General features: G+C 55.0%; 4 protein-coding genes across 4 annotated transcripts; 2 read left to right on the forward strand and 2 right to left on the reverse strand.

Moving 5' to 3' along the window:
- Positions 1-261: 261 nt before the first annotated feature.
- BO82DRAFT_436983 (Zn(II)2Cys6 transcription factor) lies at positions 262-1,647 on the forward strand (the record flags this gene model as incomplete). The annotated part of the gene is made up of 3 exons (XM_025641156.1): positions 262-363; positions 418-726; positions 800-1,647. 3 exons carry the CDS (start codon positions 262-264, stop codon positions 1,592-1,594), a joined length of 1,206 nt encoding a protein of 401 aa, XP_025486229.1. The 3' UTR covers positions 1,595-1,647.
- Positions 1,648-1,833: 186 nt separating this feature from the next.
- On the forward strand, positions 1,834-2,189 carry BO82DRAFT_436984 (uncharacterized protein; the record flags this gene model as incomplete). Its single annotated transcript, XM_025641157.1, has 1 exon — positions 1,834-2,189. The coding sequence occupies exon 1, from the start codon at positions 1,854-1,856 to the stop codon at positions 2,187-2,189; it is 336 nt and encodes a 111-aa protein (XP_025486230.1). The 5' UTR covers positions 1,834-1,853.
- A 1,392-nt stretch (positions 2,190-3,581) lies between these two features.
- On the reverse strand, positions 3,582-10,408 carry BO82DRAFT_369735 (uncharacterized protein; the record flags this gene model as incomplete). Its single annotated transcript, XM_025637182.1, has 5 exons — positions 3,582-3,695; positions 3,747-5,648; positions 5,776-9,608; positions 9,915-10,010; positions 10,318-10,408. The coding sequence occupies 5 exons, from the start codon at positions 10,406-10,408 to the stop codon at positions 3,582-3,584; spliced, it is 6,036 nt and encodes a 2,011-aa protein (XP_025486231.1).
- Positions 10,409-11,559: 1,151 nt separating this feature from the next.
- BO82DRAFT_359553 (acetate--CoA ligase) lies at positions 11,560-14,355 on the reverse strand. Its single transcript, XM_025636606.1, has 7 exons — positions 14,304-14,355; positions 14,095-14,203; positions 12,761-14,005; positions 12,439-12,699; positions 12,241-12,370; positions 11,915-12,189; positions 11,560-11,861 (listed from the first exon to the last, which is right to left on the reverse strand). The coding sequence occupies exons 2-7, from the start codon at positions 14,131-14,133 to the stop codon at positions 11,799-11,801; spliced, it is 2,013 nt and encodes a 670-aa protein (XP_025486232.1). The 5' UTR covers positions 14,134-14,203; positions 14,304-14,355; the 3' UTR covers positions 11,560-11,798.

Here is a 14,355-nt window from a genome sequence, read left to right on the forward strand (position 1 = left end):
AGGCTGGTATTTATGCTATTGAAGTATCGTTTCATAGTGAAGGGCGTTGATGGTTATAGATCCTCGGAGCCAATCAGAGACCTTTGCATCCGAAATGTGGCTAGCGCCGCGTGGAAGATCTCGTGCCCAAAACGGTTAGTGCGTGCGGTGGGTGCCTGAGGGGACGATGTGGGAACTATACTTAGTCCAATGACTGACTGACTGACTGACTGACTGACTGACTACTTCCCATCTATTCCGTACCATTCCCAGCCCGCCCAAATGTCCTCAGCATGTGCAGAAAATGCCCTTGTCCAGAAGCGAAGCACCAGTCAACGAAGATCCAGATATGGCTGCCGCAATTGCAAGCTCCGAAAACTCAAGGTAGGCTGGCTTGTTGGCTCTCGCCTTGGCTAGACTGACTGGTGTGCTCTTCAGTGCGACGAAAGCAGACCCCACTGCAAGAAATGTCGCGCCTTCGGAATCGTATGCAACTCCATGTCCAATGTTCCCGACCTGCAGCCCATCGCCGCTGAGACAGGGAGGCCATCGCTGGCGGTTCGAGGAAAAGCTGAGCTACAACGCCCCGTCGCCAGTGCAGTCTGGACCGCGGACCAATCGACTTTCTATCAGTTGAACACGAAGTGTCAGGACTTCCTCACCCGGTATTATGGAAGCAGTCTCCTCAGCCCGGGCGACCCGAACATGATGCACGTGAATCGCAGGCTCCTGCAACTAGCCTTCGCCGTAAGTACTGTATCCGGTTGATCGTGTGGGGCTCGACATCCTAGATCGCACTCGGCTAATATCACGCTGACAGTACCCTTATCTCATGCACGCCTCTCTCGCCGTGGCACTCACCTACGACCGCCACCTGAATACCTCAGCAGGCAGCCGTCGCAGTCTGGACGAGTGCTACCACTGGTACCAGAGCACCGCACTTCTCAACCGGCGGTTCAGGGAGCGGCCGATCCACGCTGAAGACAAGGATCCACTCTGGGGCACGCTGGCTGCGCTGGCAGTTCTGGCCTTCTCCTCTCCTGAGGCATGCACGCCGGAAGAATCGTGGCCCTTCACCCTCTCAGACCAAACCGATGCGTTGGACTGGGTCCGTCTGAGCAAAGGTAAAATGGCACTGTGGCATATCGTCGACCCCCTACGCCCGGACAGTGTCTTCCGCGTCATGGCACCTACCTTTGCACAGATGAACACCTCCTTGCCGCAGCGCGGCGTGCATCGTATACCGCGGGCTGTGGCGGCCTTGTGCCTCCTCCACGAGGCATCGACGGCGACAGATAATCCGTACTTCGAGGCCGCCCACGCTGTTGCGCAGATCCTGGACCTTCCAGACACAGGAGTCACCACCGGTCCAGCGCAGCTCTTCATCCGCAGTATCCATGGTGTCTTTGAGGACATGCTCCGCAACAGGGACCCTGCCGCGCTCGTGTTGCTGTATCTGTGGTACCGCAAGGCCGGTCGCAGTATCTGGTGGATTGAGCTGAGAGCCCGAGTGGAGTGTCCCTCGATCTGCTTATACCTTCAACGATATCACAAAGGGGATACTGCGGTGCAGGCGTTCCTTCCGGATGGAGTCTTTGCGGAGAGGTGGAGTTGAACGGGTTCTTCCACCGAAGCCTTGTTTGCAGACTGCGTGTCAAAGACAGCCGGCACGGATGGCTTTGTCGCCGATGTTGCGACAGTCGATGATCACCATCTATCCGGCAACCTTTGTTTGTGGGATGGAGCTGGGTATCAATCATGCAAGCTATAAATATACCCATCTTCCTCCGTCACACCTATCACGACAACCTTCCATACCCTTCCAGAAACAGACACATTCCAGTCCGCGTCTAAGCAAGCTCCCCACCGGCAAGATGACCGACCGAGACCTCAACATCGACATCGAGGGAGTCGACAAGGTCCTGTTGCTGAGGCTTCTGCACGACAGCGCAAGGTCGTTTCCGAGGACCGCCAGACGGGCCTTCGATGAGCAGGCGGCACACGTAGCGGTTAGGAACTATATTCATTATTTCTGTGGCTGTTTGATAGCCTGTGATATCTCCGGCAAGACGGCCCGGCATACCTGGCGGTATGATTGGTACGTAGGGAAGGGGTCCTTTGTGGAGAAAGTTGCCATCGCGCGGGAGTTTATGGTGGGTGAGCAGCTGGAGTCAGAGTTGCGGTTCCAGTTGGATGGGGCTTCTGCTTGATTTTCCTGGTTGGCGGTCTTGATGGCTATTTATATTTACTTTAGGCGGTATACTTGCTGTAAACATTATTTTCATCACATCTAGAATTCTCCCGGACTAGGTATAGTCCCCAAAGAAGTAGCATGCTAGTAGTCAACCAAAAGCGAGTGACAGCACGCTGACCAGCCACTCCTCGCATTCTCTGGCCTCAATCGAGATTGATTGTGACAGTTACAATGCAAGTGAGGGAAGGGTAAGTGAATTTGGGAGTGGTTTGACCACGCTGACGCCTTCCGCAACGCGAGGTAACCCTTCGTTCGGTTTGGCTAAAGCTTCGCGATGCTTAGCGCTATACTAGAAACCTAAGTCAACACAGTAATCAACATACTCTACTACTATTTATTCCCGGAGTTCAGCACGTAGACCAGACTGGCCATTTGATGCACCCTCGAGTCAATCTTCTCGATCAGCATACCCAAAAAAGCACCAGAAGAATGGCACAATTCAACCAGGGTCCTCCTGGACTACTGCTGATGTTCCTGTAGTCTGACTGACTGGGTTTGTTTTATCTCAGGACTCGAAAGTAGCCTGTCTGCGCATGCCCTTGTCGTTATCACTGTCGTTGTCACTCCACTCCCGGTCTACTCACTCACGCACTTACTCAAGATGATTGCTGGTTGCTGGTTGCTGGCTGCTGGCTGCTGGTTGCACCGGTGCCTCGTGAGATGCTTTTCCCCCTTCCGCCCAGCCCATCACCCATTTTCCCTGGTCTCTTGGGGGTGGGTAACACCTCGGACTATGTGTGCTGATGTCGAGTCCCGTTACAGGCTACCAGGTATAAGCATATGCGAGCTTGTGGATCTATTCTATCGGGGTGATGTTTGTTTTATGTACTGCGGCATCCAAGTCGTAGATCGCATCTGCGAGAAGGGACCATTTGCATGCTAATGTGGCCATACTTTATATCTTCAGAAATCCCCAGGGAGTCGATCAGAACATCCGTACATCAAGATAATCATTCGCTGTGGCTGACTATGACTTAGCTTAAAGGCACTCTCTCGAAAAATGTGGAACCCAAGATAAAAGTAATCACTGCATAAAGAAAAAGAAACACACAAATACATGCAGTCGAAGGACAGGAGCAAATCAGCTAGGATACATAGAGCCGCACATCGATGTCGACCCTTCGATACAAATAGGGGTAAGACAGGGGGGGAAGAAAGTGAACAAGTGAGGGAGAAGAGGGAGAAGAGGGAGAGAGCAAGGGGGTGTGCAAGAAGAGAAAAAAAAAAAAAGACAAAGACGCCCTTCACCAGAGGTCATCCAAGAACTACCAGACAGCACAATATCAAATCCAACGACTGCCTCAACCACTGGAGACTTTTGCCATGCGTGCCTTGATCCATCATCCAATTAATACCCTCCAGCCATGATGACCCCGTAGTAACGTCGACTCATTTCCGCTGTCTGCGTGAGGCGCGCATCGCCCGTCAGCGGCAGACTGAGCACACTCGACAGATCGTTGGCCTAACCCATAATTAGTCTTGTTTCGATTATTCAAGTCTCAACCCGTCTTACCTGGCTGTCTTCGTGTGCCGTCCAGCGTGCTACAGCTCGGCTCATCTCCCGGAACGCAACTCGCTCCTCCAAGCCTTCCACGCCAGAACCCTGCCGAATCTGATCGCCCAGCTGGACCAATGCCTGCACCAGCCGATGCAGTCGCGCGGGGTCTCGCCTGCCTACTCTCGCCGTGGCCAGATGCAGAAAATCCTCGTAGATCCCGCCCCCCTGAGCCCAGCCGCGCACCTTGCGCTCCGGTTCGGCACCAAAGCCTGAGATCAACGTCTCCAGTGTGGCATAGTCACCTTCAATGACTGCCGACGGTCCGACAATGCGACAGAAGGTGGCATGCGCATCGTTCCAGTTCTTGGCCCGCACCAGATAGTCCACCTCGTGTGCAGCATTACCGGTGTCGCGCGCATAGAGTGCCTTCGCCACCCAGATCCAATTCTCGGGAATCTGCGAGTCTGTGACGAGGTACTTCCACATCTTGTTCGGCGATCCGTCCTCTTTAACCGGGTATGGAAGCGACAGCGCATTTCGAGCCAGAATATCCTTGATGGCTCGTTCCCGATCAGAAGCGCGAGAGAGGTGAGAGAAGACGAATATGCTCCGTGCAAGGGCACCCGAGTTGAAGAGTTCCCATGCATAGTCCCAGGTGAGCTGATCCATCTGAGCCACATTGAGCTGGAATTGGTCATTGCGCCCAACGGCCGCGGCGAGGAAATGGCACAGTTGGAAGGACAGGCGGTTGGTCAGCCGGTCACCCGTTAACGACTCGGGCAGCAGGGCGGCTGGAAACTCCAATCCGTCCAACTGGGTTTTCTGGGCTGCCTCAGTAGTAGCGGCATAGGCCTTCAACAGCACCCACAGCGGAGATTCACGATCCTGCGCAGTGGTAGATTGGTAGAATTGAGAAGGATTTGGTAGGGGAAGTGCGGTTTCAACACCACTACGTAGATCTTCGACGAAGTTGCAGACGGCATTCTCCAGCGGCTCATCGTCACCGATCCCGTACCACAGGCGCAGACCAAAAGCCTGGATCCAGTCCAAGTCGAATCGTTCTGAGAACGTGAATGCAGAAATCCGATCCTCGAGCGCCCCCGTAGTCTTGCCCTCACTGCGTAGGGCATTGCCCGCCAGCAGTTCATACAGAGCGCGCACAGGCTCACTCATCTCCGAGTACGCGTTGCTCTGACGCCACATGTCAATTTGCTTGGCTATATCGTCCCGTACGGTGGCATCCCGACCAATCTGCGAAACAAGAGTGGCGAGGTGGAAGTTTTGGCTCGAGAGCAGCACATTGCACGCCTCGTCAACCCGATGGGCACACAGGAGATTGACAGCGCGTTCCTCTGGTGAACCCACCTTACCCAGCTTCTGGGCCTGTTTTTGCCGAATGATTCCTTCCAGCAGACGGGTGAGGCGGTCTTTCTTGATACGGTGAGAAAACTGGGACCGGATCTCCTTGGGCACGCCAACAGAGATATCGTCTTCAAGCTCGTCGTTGAACAGGATGTTGGCCATTTGCCAGAGCAGCCGCTCTTGGTCAGCCACCAATGTACTGCCTGCGGCTGTAGCGGCCAATCTATGGAAGTCGGCATGGGCCAGGCGAGCAAAGGGCACTACTCCATCCACGGGCTTGATAATCGTGATTTCGCGCTGGGCGTCCAGCATCGCTACCGGCTCATTGGGCTTCCTATACTTTAGTACGGAAACGTCACGTCCTTCGCTGGTCACGGTGAGACTATGTTCCCAGTAACTCAGGCCAGCCTCGACAGGGTCGGCGTTGTTCCGTACGCAAAGCAATGCATTTGAAGGTCCCCAGCGTGGTTTGAAGGAGTAGTGGAAGGCAAGGTCGTCAGCGCTCAACTCATTGGACTCGCCAGCATAAGTCTTGGGCTGTTTGTGGTAGGGCCACTATGGAGGTAGAAGTCAGAGGCGTTGCTTCAGGCACCAATAGTGCGATATTGCAGTGACGGGTAGGCATCACGGCAACAAGGGCAGAAAACAATCCAATAAGAAAGAGAAGGAAGGGTGGTCATACCTCAGGACCTTTAGGTCGTGCGTCTTGTACTTTCACAGGCGATGCAGTCTGTTGTCTCCGGGGTTGCTGAAATAGGGAATTCATTAGATCAATACTAGTTGCGAAACCCTTCTGCTTGGTTTCGCTGGTAGACTGCTTTTGGGTCTCCTCATGCAGAGAGCGTTCATTGAAGGCATTCGCCTGGATCTCACGTAGGGCATCCCGGTTCTGCTTCCGAGGACTAATGGTTCGCTGCAACTGTTCAGCCCAATCGCCCGTCAGATCCAGACGGGGCTTCGCCGGAGTATTCCAAGGCTTCAGCGACAGCCGAGGGTCTTCCATGTATGTGTCGGTGCTTGCGGTGTCGTCGCGCTCCACGGTATGATGAAGGTCCGGAAATGTGCCCGCCATGTCCATTTCCTCACTCTCATCCAATTCAACTTCAGACTCGACAGTCTCCATACTTTCAGTGATGTCGTCGCTGTCTTGCTCAATAGTTGAACCCGTGGAGCCGTCCTCTAAAAAAGAATCCTCTTCCTCCTCTTCCGAGCCCAAGTGCTCGTCGTCCATCGTCTCCATCGCCTGGTGGCCAAATGCTCCGGGGACTATCTTACGCTTTTTGAAATCGAAAGTGTCGTCATCGACGCCGGCCACGGAACCGAGGAAGGAATCGTCAGTGGAGAAGGCTGACAGATGCTCCGAGCCCACGGTGTTGTCGTGATTGGCAGGGGTTTGGGCCTTCGGAGTCGGGGTGTCAGGAGCAGCACTCAAAGTGCTTTGGTTTAGGCTCTCACCTTCTTCTTCCTCATCACTATCATAATCAAGACCATAGGTGGTGAAATGAGGAACCTTGAAAACCCACGTGCCGGTTTCCACTTCGTAGTCGATGAACTCGGTGTTGTGCACCTTGACCAACCGGTCGACGTGCTTGTCGAACAACGGGCCACTCGTCAAGGGAGAGGGCGACTTCTTGTCGCGGCCACGGGGCCAGGAGTTTTCGATACGAAGGATGGACGGGACGTTCAAGCCCTTACCCCGGGGAGGTTTGATGGTTTCGTCAGGGTAGACGGTGATCTTCCGCACGCCAATGTCGACAAGACCGCCGCAGACATTGTCCAGATCGATGGTGGTCAGATCCACGGGTTCATCGAAAGTCACCTGACCGCAGTTCTCGCGTCCCACGGTGAAACCCACCACCTTCTTCAGTTGCTCGCGGCTCATCTTGCTAAGCTCGGCGCGAGTAGGCTTCATGAAGTACTCTCCAGGCTGCGGATCCCCGCCGGGAATGAAAGAGAGCTGCTTGGGGGCGGCGTTGGTCGCGGTCGGTTGCGCAGGCTCCGAGGCAGCGGGCAAATCGTTGTTACGGACGGACTCCATCTCAGGACGAGCAGCAATCTCCGGGGTCTTGGTTCCATTGACGCCGTTGATTGTGCCACTTTTGCGGACGGAACGCAGGAATCCCAGCTCCTCGGGAGTCGGCTCAGCACTTTGGGTTTCGACGGGCACAATCTCCCCGCCAGTCTGTGCAACCTCGGAGGACGATTCAAAGCTGACCCTCTTCTTTCCCTTGTCCACAGGAGCGGCAGTCTCTTCACCGTTAGTGATGGCTGCAGGAGGAGTACTGGTCGAGCGCGTGAACAAGTCATTCCGAAGGCTTCGGTCGATAGTCAGACGCTTCAGGCTTCCACTAGACAGGCGAGAGCTACCGGAAGAGAGGGCACCGGGGGAAAGAACACTATCGGCTTCAGGATCAAATGTCTTTCGTAGGTTACTGGTCGATAGACTCTTGCTGAAGCTGGTGCGGCCCAGGCTGCTAGCATTGAAGCTGCTACGCATGCTGCCCCCAAGGACACTACCACCAAGTCCGCCTGGAGTGTTCGCGGTGCTCGATGGAGATCCGTATGTGGAGTACGAAAAACCGTAGCCACGTTTGGGAGGAGTCAGAAGGCGATTTGCGGCGGTGGGTGTGATCTTGTAAACGGGAAGAGGAGTGCGTTGCTTCTGCTTGTTGGAGGAAGACAGCGGCGTGGCCAAGGGGCCGGGGCTTGCAGCGCTGGGTGCTGGCAGACCAGAGAAGATAGACTGGTTGCCGTAGGGATTTCCTTCCAGCAGGGAGGCCTGCAGACTACCAGGGGCGGGTTGCTGACCCAACTGCTGTGCGGATTGAGACAGGCTGCCACCAAAGAGGCTGGAGGCCCCCAGGGTAGTCGGTTGCTGGTTCTGGCTCGCGCCGCCGCCGAAGAGGGACCCAGTTGCAGCCGGCGCCGCGGTACTTGCGCCGCCTCCGAAGAGACTGCCGCCCGAGGCTCCAGCTCCACCGAAGAGACTCGGCTTCTGCTGTTGCTGGGCCGCACCGCCGCCGAAGAGACTCGAGCCACCACCAGTCTGCTGGTTCTGTGTGTTGCCGAACCCTCCAAATGCACTTGTGCCCGTGCCCGTGCCCGTGCCCGTCGCACCTCCTCCGAACAGGCTCTTCTGACCTTGCTGCTGCGATCCGCCGAAAAGAGAGTTCGATTGAGCTGGTTGTTGGGTGGTGTTGCCTCCGAACAAACCGCCGCTCGCAGGTTGTTGGGTCTGCTGGTTTTGACCGAAGAGGGAGGTACCGGTGGTGCCGGTGCCAGTGCCGGTGCCGGTGTTGCTGCCGCCGAAAAGACTCGGGGTGCTCGTCTGCTGCTGTTGTGTGTTAGCACCAAATCCACCAAATAGCCCTTTGTTCGGGGTCTGTGCCTGATTCTGAGCCTGGTTTTGCTGGCCAAAGCCGGTACCACTACCAAACAAACCACCGCTCGACTGCTGCTGTTGGCCTCCAAACGGAGAAGACGTAGCTGCGGTGCCGCCAAATGGAGAGGCTGCGCTCGTGTTCTGTGCGCCAAAGCCACCGAATGCGCCCCCGCCGCTGGAGGTACTACCTCCGCCAAAGAGAGGTTTGTTCTGTTGCTGGGTGTTGTTGGCGCTGTTGCCGAACATCCCCCCGGAACCGAATCCAGTGCTCCCGGTAGTGTTTCCAAAGCCACCCGATGTTGCCGTGTTACTGCCGAACAGGCCCGACTGGGTAGTAGCCGTAGCAGCAGCTGGCGTTCCGCCGCCGAATAAAGTGTTGGCGGGCTTCTGAGCTCCGAACAACGGATTGGAGGTATTACTACTGCCAAAGCCGCCTGTGGTTTGGGTCTGGCTGCCGAAGGCCGACGGGGCACTTGTGTTTGCGCCGAATGGTGAAGAAGTGTTTCCAGCTCCAAATCCAGTGGATTGAGTTTGGCCACCGAAGCCAGAGCTGCCGAAGGCGGAAGCGCCAAAGGCGCCTGCTTGTCCACTTCCGTTGCCGAAGCGACGGCCTCCGTTGTAATCGCCTAACCGAAGCTCTTCGAACGAATACTTGCTGTAAGGCTGCATGAACACGATGCTCTGATAGTGATTGGTCGTGGTGCTGGCGGCGTCCTTCTCTGTAAAGGGAGTGAACGGGGTGCTGCCGGTGCCTTCGGAGGGAGGTACAGCTTGGTTGAAAGCGGTACCGCTACCGCCCCCAAAAGCCGGTGCTGCTCCGCTCCCAAACCCGCTGGTGCTGGCGCCACCGCTGGCTCCGAAGCCGGTAGTACCAGCGGTGCTACCGAAGCCGGTGGCAGGTTTGTTGGCACCGAACAGTCCACCACCTCCAGCACTGCTGCCAAAGCCACCGCCGGTGTTCACAGCGGAGCCAAAGCCGCCAAAGCCGGTATTACCTGTTGGAGCCGATGTGTTGGTTGACCCAAACAAACTACCGCCGGTGCTGGGTCCCGGAGTGCTGCCGAAGCCGCTGGTGCGATTCTGCCCCGCACCGAACAAGGAGTTGGGCTGTGTCTGTGTATTGGCGCCGAATCCTAGGAAAGCAGAAGTGATGTTAGCGACGCTATCGAACAGCCTACAGCCGAATATCCTCAGAGCATGTGACGAATCTTAAGTTCCATATGTCCTTGGCAGGCAGAAGGCGGCTGGGAATCGAGAATTCCTGTTCGAGGGAAGATTCCAGGCCGCGAGACAAGGCCAGTCGTCCACAGTTTCAGAGCGGCATTGTTTACAGTCCAGCCCGATAGGTGATATGTAGGAAACCGTAGGGTCTGCCCCAAGGTACAGATGGAAGAGAAAGGATCGCCAAGCCCATGGAAATATAGTCGTCGAGCACGTACCTCCAGCGGAACCGAAGCTACTGGAAGTGTTCCCAAACAGGCCACCGCCCGATGTGTTACCACCTCCAAAAGCAGGAGATGGTGAAGATCCAAAGCCTAGATGACGTGGGAGATGCTGTCAGAGACTGTACTGAAGCCGCGATCCCTTCTCTTGCAGTGCTGCCGTGCTACTTGACGTCGAAAAGGAAAGTAAAGTGTCGACACGGCGGTGAGGTATCGATAGGTCTGAGGTGAAACTGCCGTGGATTGACGTCCAAAGCACGAGCCAGATTGAATTCCTTTACTGGGTCGATTGGGGAATGCCGAGCCAGTGTTGAGGGAAACCAAGAAAACACCAGAGAGGAGGCAGGAGTACGGAAGGGAAAGAAGCAGGTACGAAGCTTGTCAACAGGTCAAAACCTACCTCCACCAGTAGTTGTGCCTCCACCAAATGCATTGCCGGATCCAAAGCCGGAACTCTGCTGAGTGTTCTGTCCGAATCCTCCGCCGAACATCTTGCAGGTTGAGGTATCGCGACTTATAAGTTCATCCGTTCCGAAACGTTTTCCAACTGAAAGGCCGAGTCCTCGTCCACGTCAAGGTTTAGATGCGAGCTAGGTCCCGGAAATGGCGGTAATACGCTGAAGATGGGTCGATAACGGCGCGTCACGAAGCGTGCGAAGCGACGAGCTCGAAGGTTGGATTGAGAAGCCGAGATCTCGACGCGCCCAGAAGGAAAGGTGGTTTGTGGGGTGGGAAGGACAGCAGGGTAAGAATGTCTCGCCAGCTAGAGACGGGGCGTCACCGTCAAGAGCGGAGATGCAGTTCAGCGTCCTTGAACTGGGAGGCGACGATGAGAAGAAGCCAGAGAGCTGGTCAAAAGAGGAGGAGGGCGCGCGACGGAGAGGAAGTTCGCAGGGAAGGAAAAGAGGTTGCTGCAAAAGGGAAGAGGCGGCGACGGTCAGGCGGTGACTTGCTCGCTTACGTTTCCGGTACAGACTGTTCCGCTGGCAATGCGATGACTTCCAGGCAGAGTCATCCGGTAATTTTGACGGTAAGTACACCTCATTACCAATTGCTCACGTGAACTTTGGCGGCCTGAAACCACCAGCGAAAATGAGCAATATCTGCCTGAGGATTGTGCTCTTCCTTCAACTATTCGTGTTTTCCCCGGATGACGCTGGGCGTTATTTAAGACGAAAGATGTGAGGCTGCAGTGATTTCAAGTTGACAAAGCAGTGTATATGAAAGATAAGGCTGCTCATGCTTGTGTTCCGTGGTGTGTAGTGCCACTCTGAATGACGCATCAGTACATGCGGGATATATTTCATGAGATGTTCTGCTTGTAAGTAAAACAATGTCTTGGGGCTGCTACAACAGGACTTATCGCATTTGACTGTAACCTCAAGTGCCACTTAGACAAGCCACTGTGCAGTCAGGGATTCTCAGACACAACATAATAGGCGGTCAGGTGCTGCATTTGTCTCTATAAGGGCAGGATCCAATGTCGGCCTGTGAACGAATACACGGCTAGAAGAGCACAGCTCTCCATCTTACATACGATAAAGTGACAAACAGATAAGTGGGTAGTTTCGTAATTGAGGACATTATTCAGGTACTACAACTCTGAACAATACAACAATACTATCAGTATACACCCGCCGAACCCGAGAAAAAGTTCTTTCATCATTGGTATATACGTAGAGAAGATTGACAGCTCATCAGAATGCTGCAGTTCTGATCATGATGGGAATCACAAGATAACAAGAAATAAAGAATCAAACTCCACCTTCAGACATTATTAAGCTCAGGAGCACGGATGCAGACCACATCTGTGCTGATGGCAGTGTCACATGTCCTCCCAACTCTCGCTTTCATTAATATCGTTGACTGAAGACAAAACACCTATTTGCCGCGGGAAGCGTGCACCGTGGCAATAATCTTATCAACCACGGAGGGGTCGGAGAGCTGTTTTTGCGTTAGCGCTAGTTGAAGAACGATATGAAGAAGGTGAAACCTACGGTGGAGGTGTCACCAAGGCTGTCCTCCTCGCCGCTTAGGATCTTGCGCAGAATGCGACGCATGATCTTGCCACTGCGAGTCTTGGGAAGATCTTCAACCACGTAGACGGCCTTAGGGGCAGCGAACGGTCCAATAGAGCGGCGAACTTGCATGATCAAGTCCTTGCGAACCTGGTCGGTGGTCTCGTTACCCTCCTTGAGAGCCACGAAGGCATTGACGGCCTGACCGGTCAGCTCGTCGGCAATGCCGACAACGGCAGCTTCAGCCACCATGTCTATGCAGAAGTTAGGATCAAGTCCTCGGGATGGAGGTGTGAATCACTTACGGTGCTCGAGCAAAGCAGCCTCGATCTCAGCAGTAGACAGACGGTGCCCAGAAACATTGACAACATCATCCACACGACCCCGGATCCAATAGTATCCGTCGTGGTCACGGCCAGCACCATCTCCGGTGAACTAAGCATCCACAAGTTAGCCACACTGTTAAGCGATACGAATGAAAATTGATTACTGGAGATACTCACGTAGTAGCCCTTGTAGACATTCAAGTAGGTATCCATGTAGCGCTTGTGAGCACCCCACACGGTCCGGGCCATGCTGGGCCAGGGCTGCTTGAAGGCAAGCACTCCCTCTACATCGTTGCCCGAGATCTCCTCTCCGGAAACAGGGTCGATGATAGCGGGCTCGATGCCGAAGAAGGGGAGTGATGCGCTACCCGGCTTGGTCGGCGTAATGCCACCTAAAGGTGTGATCACGTTCGAGCCGGTTTCGGTTTGCCAGTACGTCTGTCATGATGCCACAGATTAGCCATAAGAATCATTGCACCTTCAATTGACATGCACATACATCACAGATATGGGCTTCCTCCTTGCCGACAACCTCGAAGTACCATTTCCAGACTTCGGCGGCGATGGGCTCACCAACAGATCCCAAAATGCGCAGATGAGCCATCTTGTGGTGAATGTGCTCGTCGCCAGCGCGCTTCAACAGGCGCAGGGCCGTGGGGGCCACGTAGAATTGCGTGACCTTGTGCTTCTCAATGACATCCCAGTAGCGGGAGAAGTTCGGGTAGGCGGGGGTGCTCTCGAAGACCACAGTCGAGCAACCCAGCAGGAGAGGAGCGTATACAACATAGGTGTGGCCGGTGATCCAACCGACATCACCACCGCAGAAGTAACGATCGTCATCATGAATGTCAAAGACGTACTTGCCCGTCATGGCCGCTCCAAGCAGGTAGCCAGCAGTCGTGTGCATGACACCCTTGGGCTTGCCAGTGGAGCCGGAGGTGTAGAGCAGGAAAAGAGGGTCCTCGGAGCTCATGGACTCGGGAGCAAAGTAGTTGGGGTACTTCTCGACCTCCTCGTGCCACCAGACGTCCCGACCCTTGGTCCAGGGAACCTCTGCACCGGTGCGCTTGTAGACGAGAACGCCCGTCACATCGGGGCACTGCTTCAGGGCCTCATCGACGATGCGCTTGGTACCAATGACCTTGCCGCCACGCTTACCCTCATCAGTCGTGATGACAACCTTGGAACTGGCGTCAAGAACACGGTCCCGCAGAGAGTCGGAGGAGAAGCCGGCGAAGACAACGGAGTGAACGGCACCGATACGGGCACAGGCGAGGAAAGCAATGAGAGCCTCGGGAATCATGGGAAGGTAAATGGCAACAGTGTCACCCTTCTTGACGCCCTGCTGCTTCAGGACCCAAGCAACTCGGGAGACTTCACGCAACAATTCGCCATAAGTGATGGTACGGCCCTCACTGGGCTCATCGGCCTCGTAAATAATGGCGACCTTGTTGGGGTTCTTGATGGCATGGCGATCGACGCAGTTGAAGGAAGCATTGAGGCGACCCTCGACGAACCAGGCACTGTCACCGTTCTCTAGGGAACCGGTGTGCACGGTCTGGAAATCTCTCTCGAAGGTGAGGAGCTCGCGGGCCATGCGAGCCCAGAAAGTGTTGGGGCTGCGAATCGACTCTTCGTAGAGCTTCTTGTATTCGTCGAGATCTTTCAAGTGGGGACCGGAGGGGTGCTTCTCGTGGAAAGCTTGGGGAACGTGGAAAGTATCAACATCGTGGGCCTCAAGCACCTGAAGACCCAATGGCAGAATAATTAGCAGATGGAGACCCGGAGATTTCTCGGCCCAAGGCGTGGGCGTGGGGATTTTTTTTTTCTTACCACGGAAGGCTTGGGAGGCGTGATGCTGCCGTCCGCCATGTTTTATGATTGGTTATGTGTGTCCCAACGGAATTTCAACTGGTAATTCGGAGTCGAGGGAAGCTGGGCTCTAAGGAGGGTTGGAAAACGAACAGAGTCAGTTCAGTCTTCCGGCGCAATGCAGAGGAACGGCCCAGGCACGTGAGACGGAGATTGTGCGGGCGACTTACTGATATGCACCAGCACTGGTTGGTGGATGGTGGGGGGAGGGAGGAGGGGAGG

This window comes from Aspergillus uvarum (assembly GCF_003184745.1).
Source record: "Aspergillus uvarum CBS 121591 unplaced genomic scaffold BO82scaffold_97, whole genome shotgun sequence".
Lineage (NCBI taxonomy): Eukaryota > Fungi > Ascomycota > Eurotiomycetes > Eurotiales > Aspergillaceae > Aspergillus > Aspergillus uvarum.

Coding starts and splice junctions, on each gene's coding strand:
- BO82DRAFT_359553 (XM_025636606.1), bottom strand. CDS start 14,133: ATGGCGGACGGCAGCATCACGCCTCCCAAGCCTTCCGTG. Junction 12,371..12,438: donor ATGTCTACAAGGGCTACTAC/GTGAGTATCTCC, acceptor GTGGATGCTTAG/TTCACCGGAGATGGTGCTGG. Junction 11,862..11,914: donor GCCTTGGTGACACCTCCACC/GTAGGTTTCACC, acceptor ACGCAAAAACAG/CTCTCCGACCCCTCCGTGGT.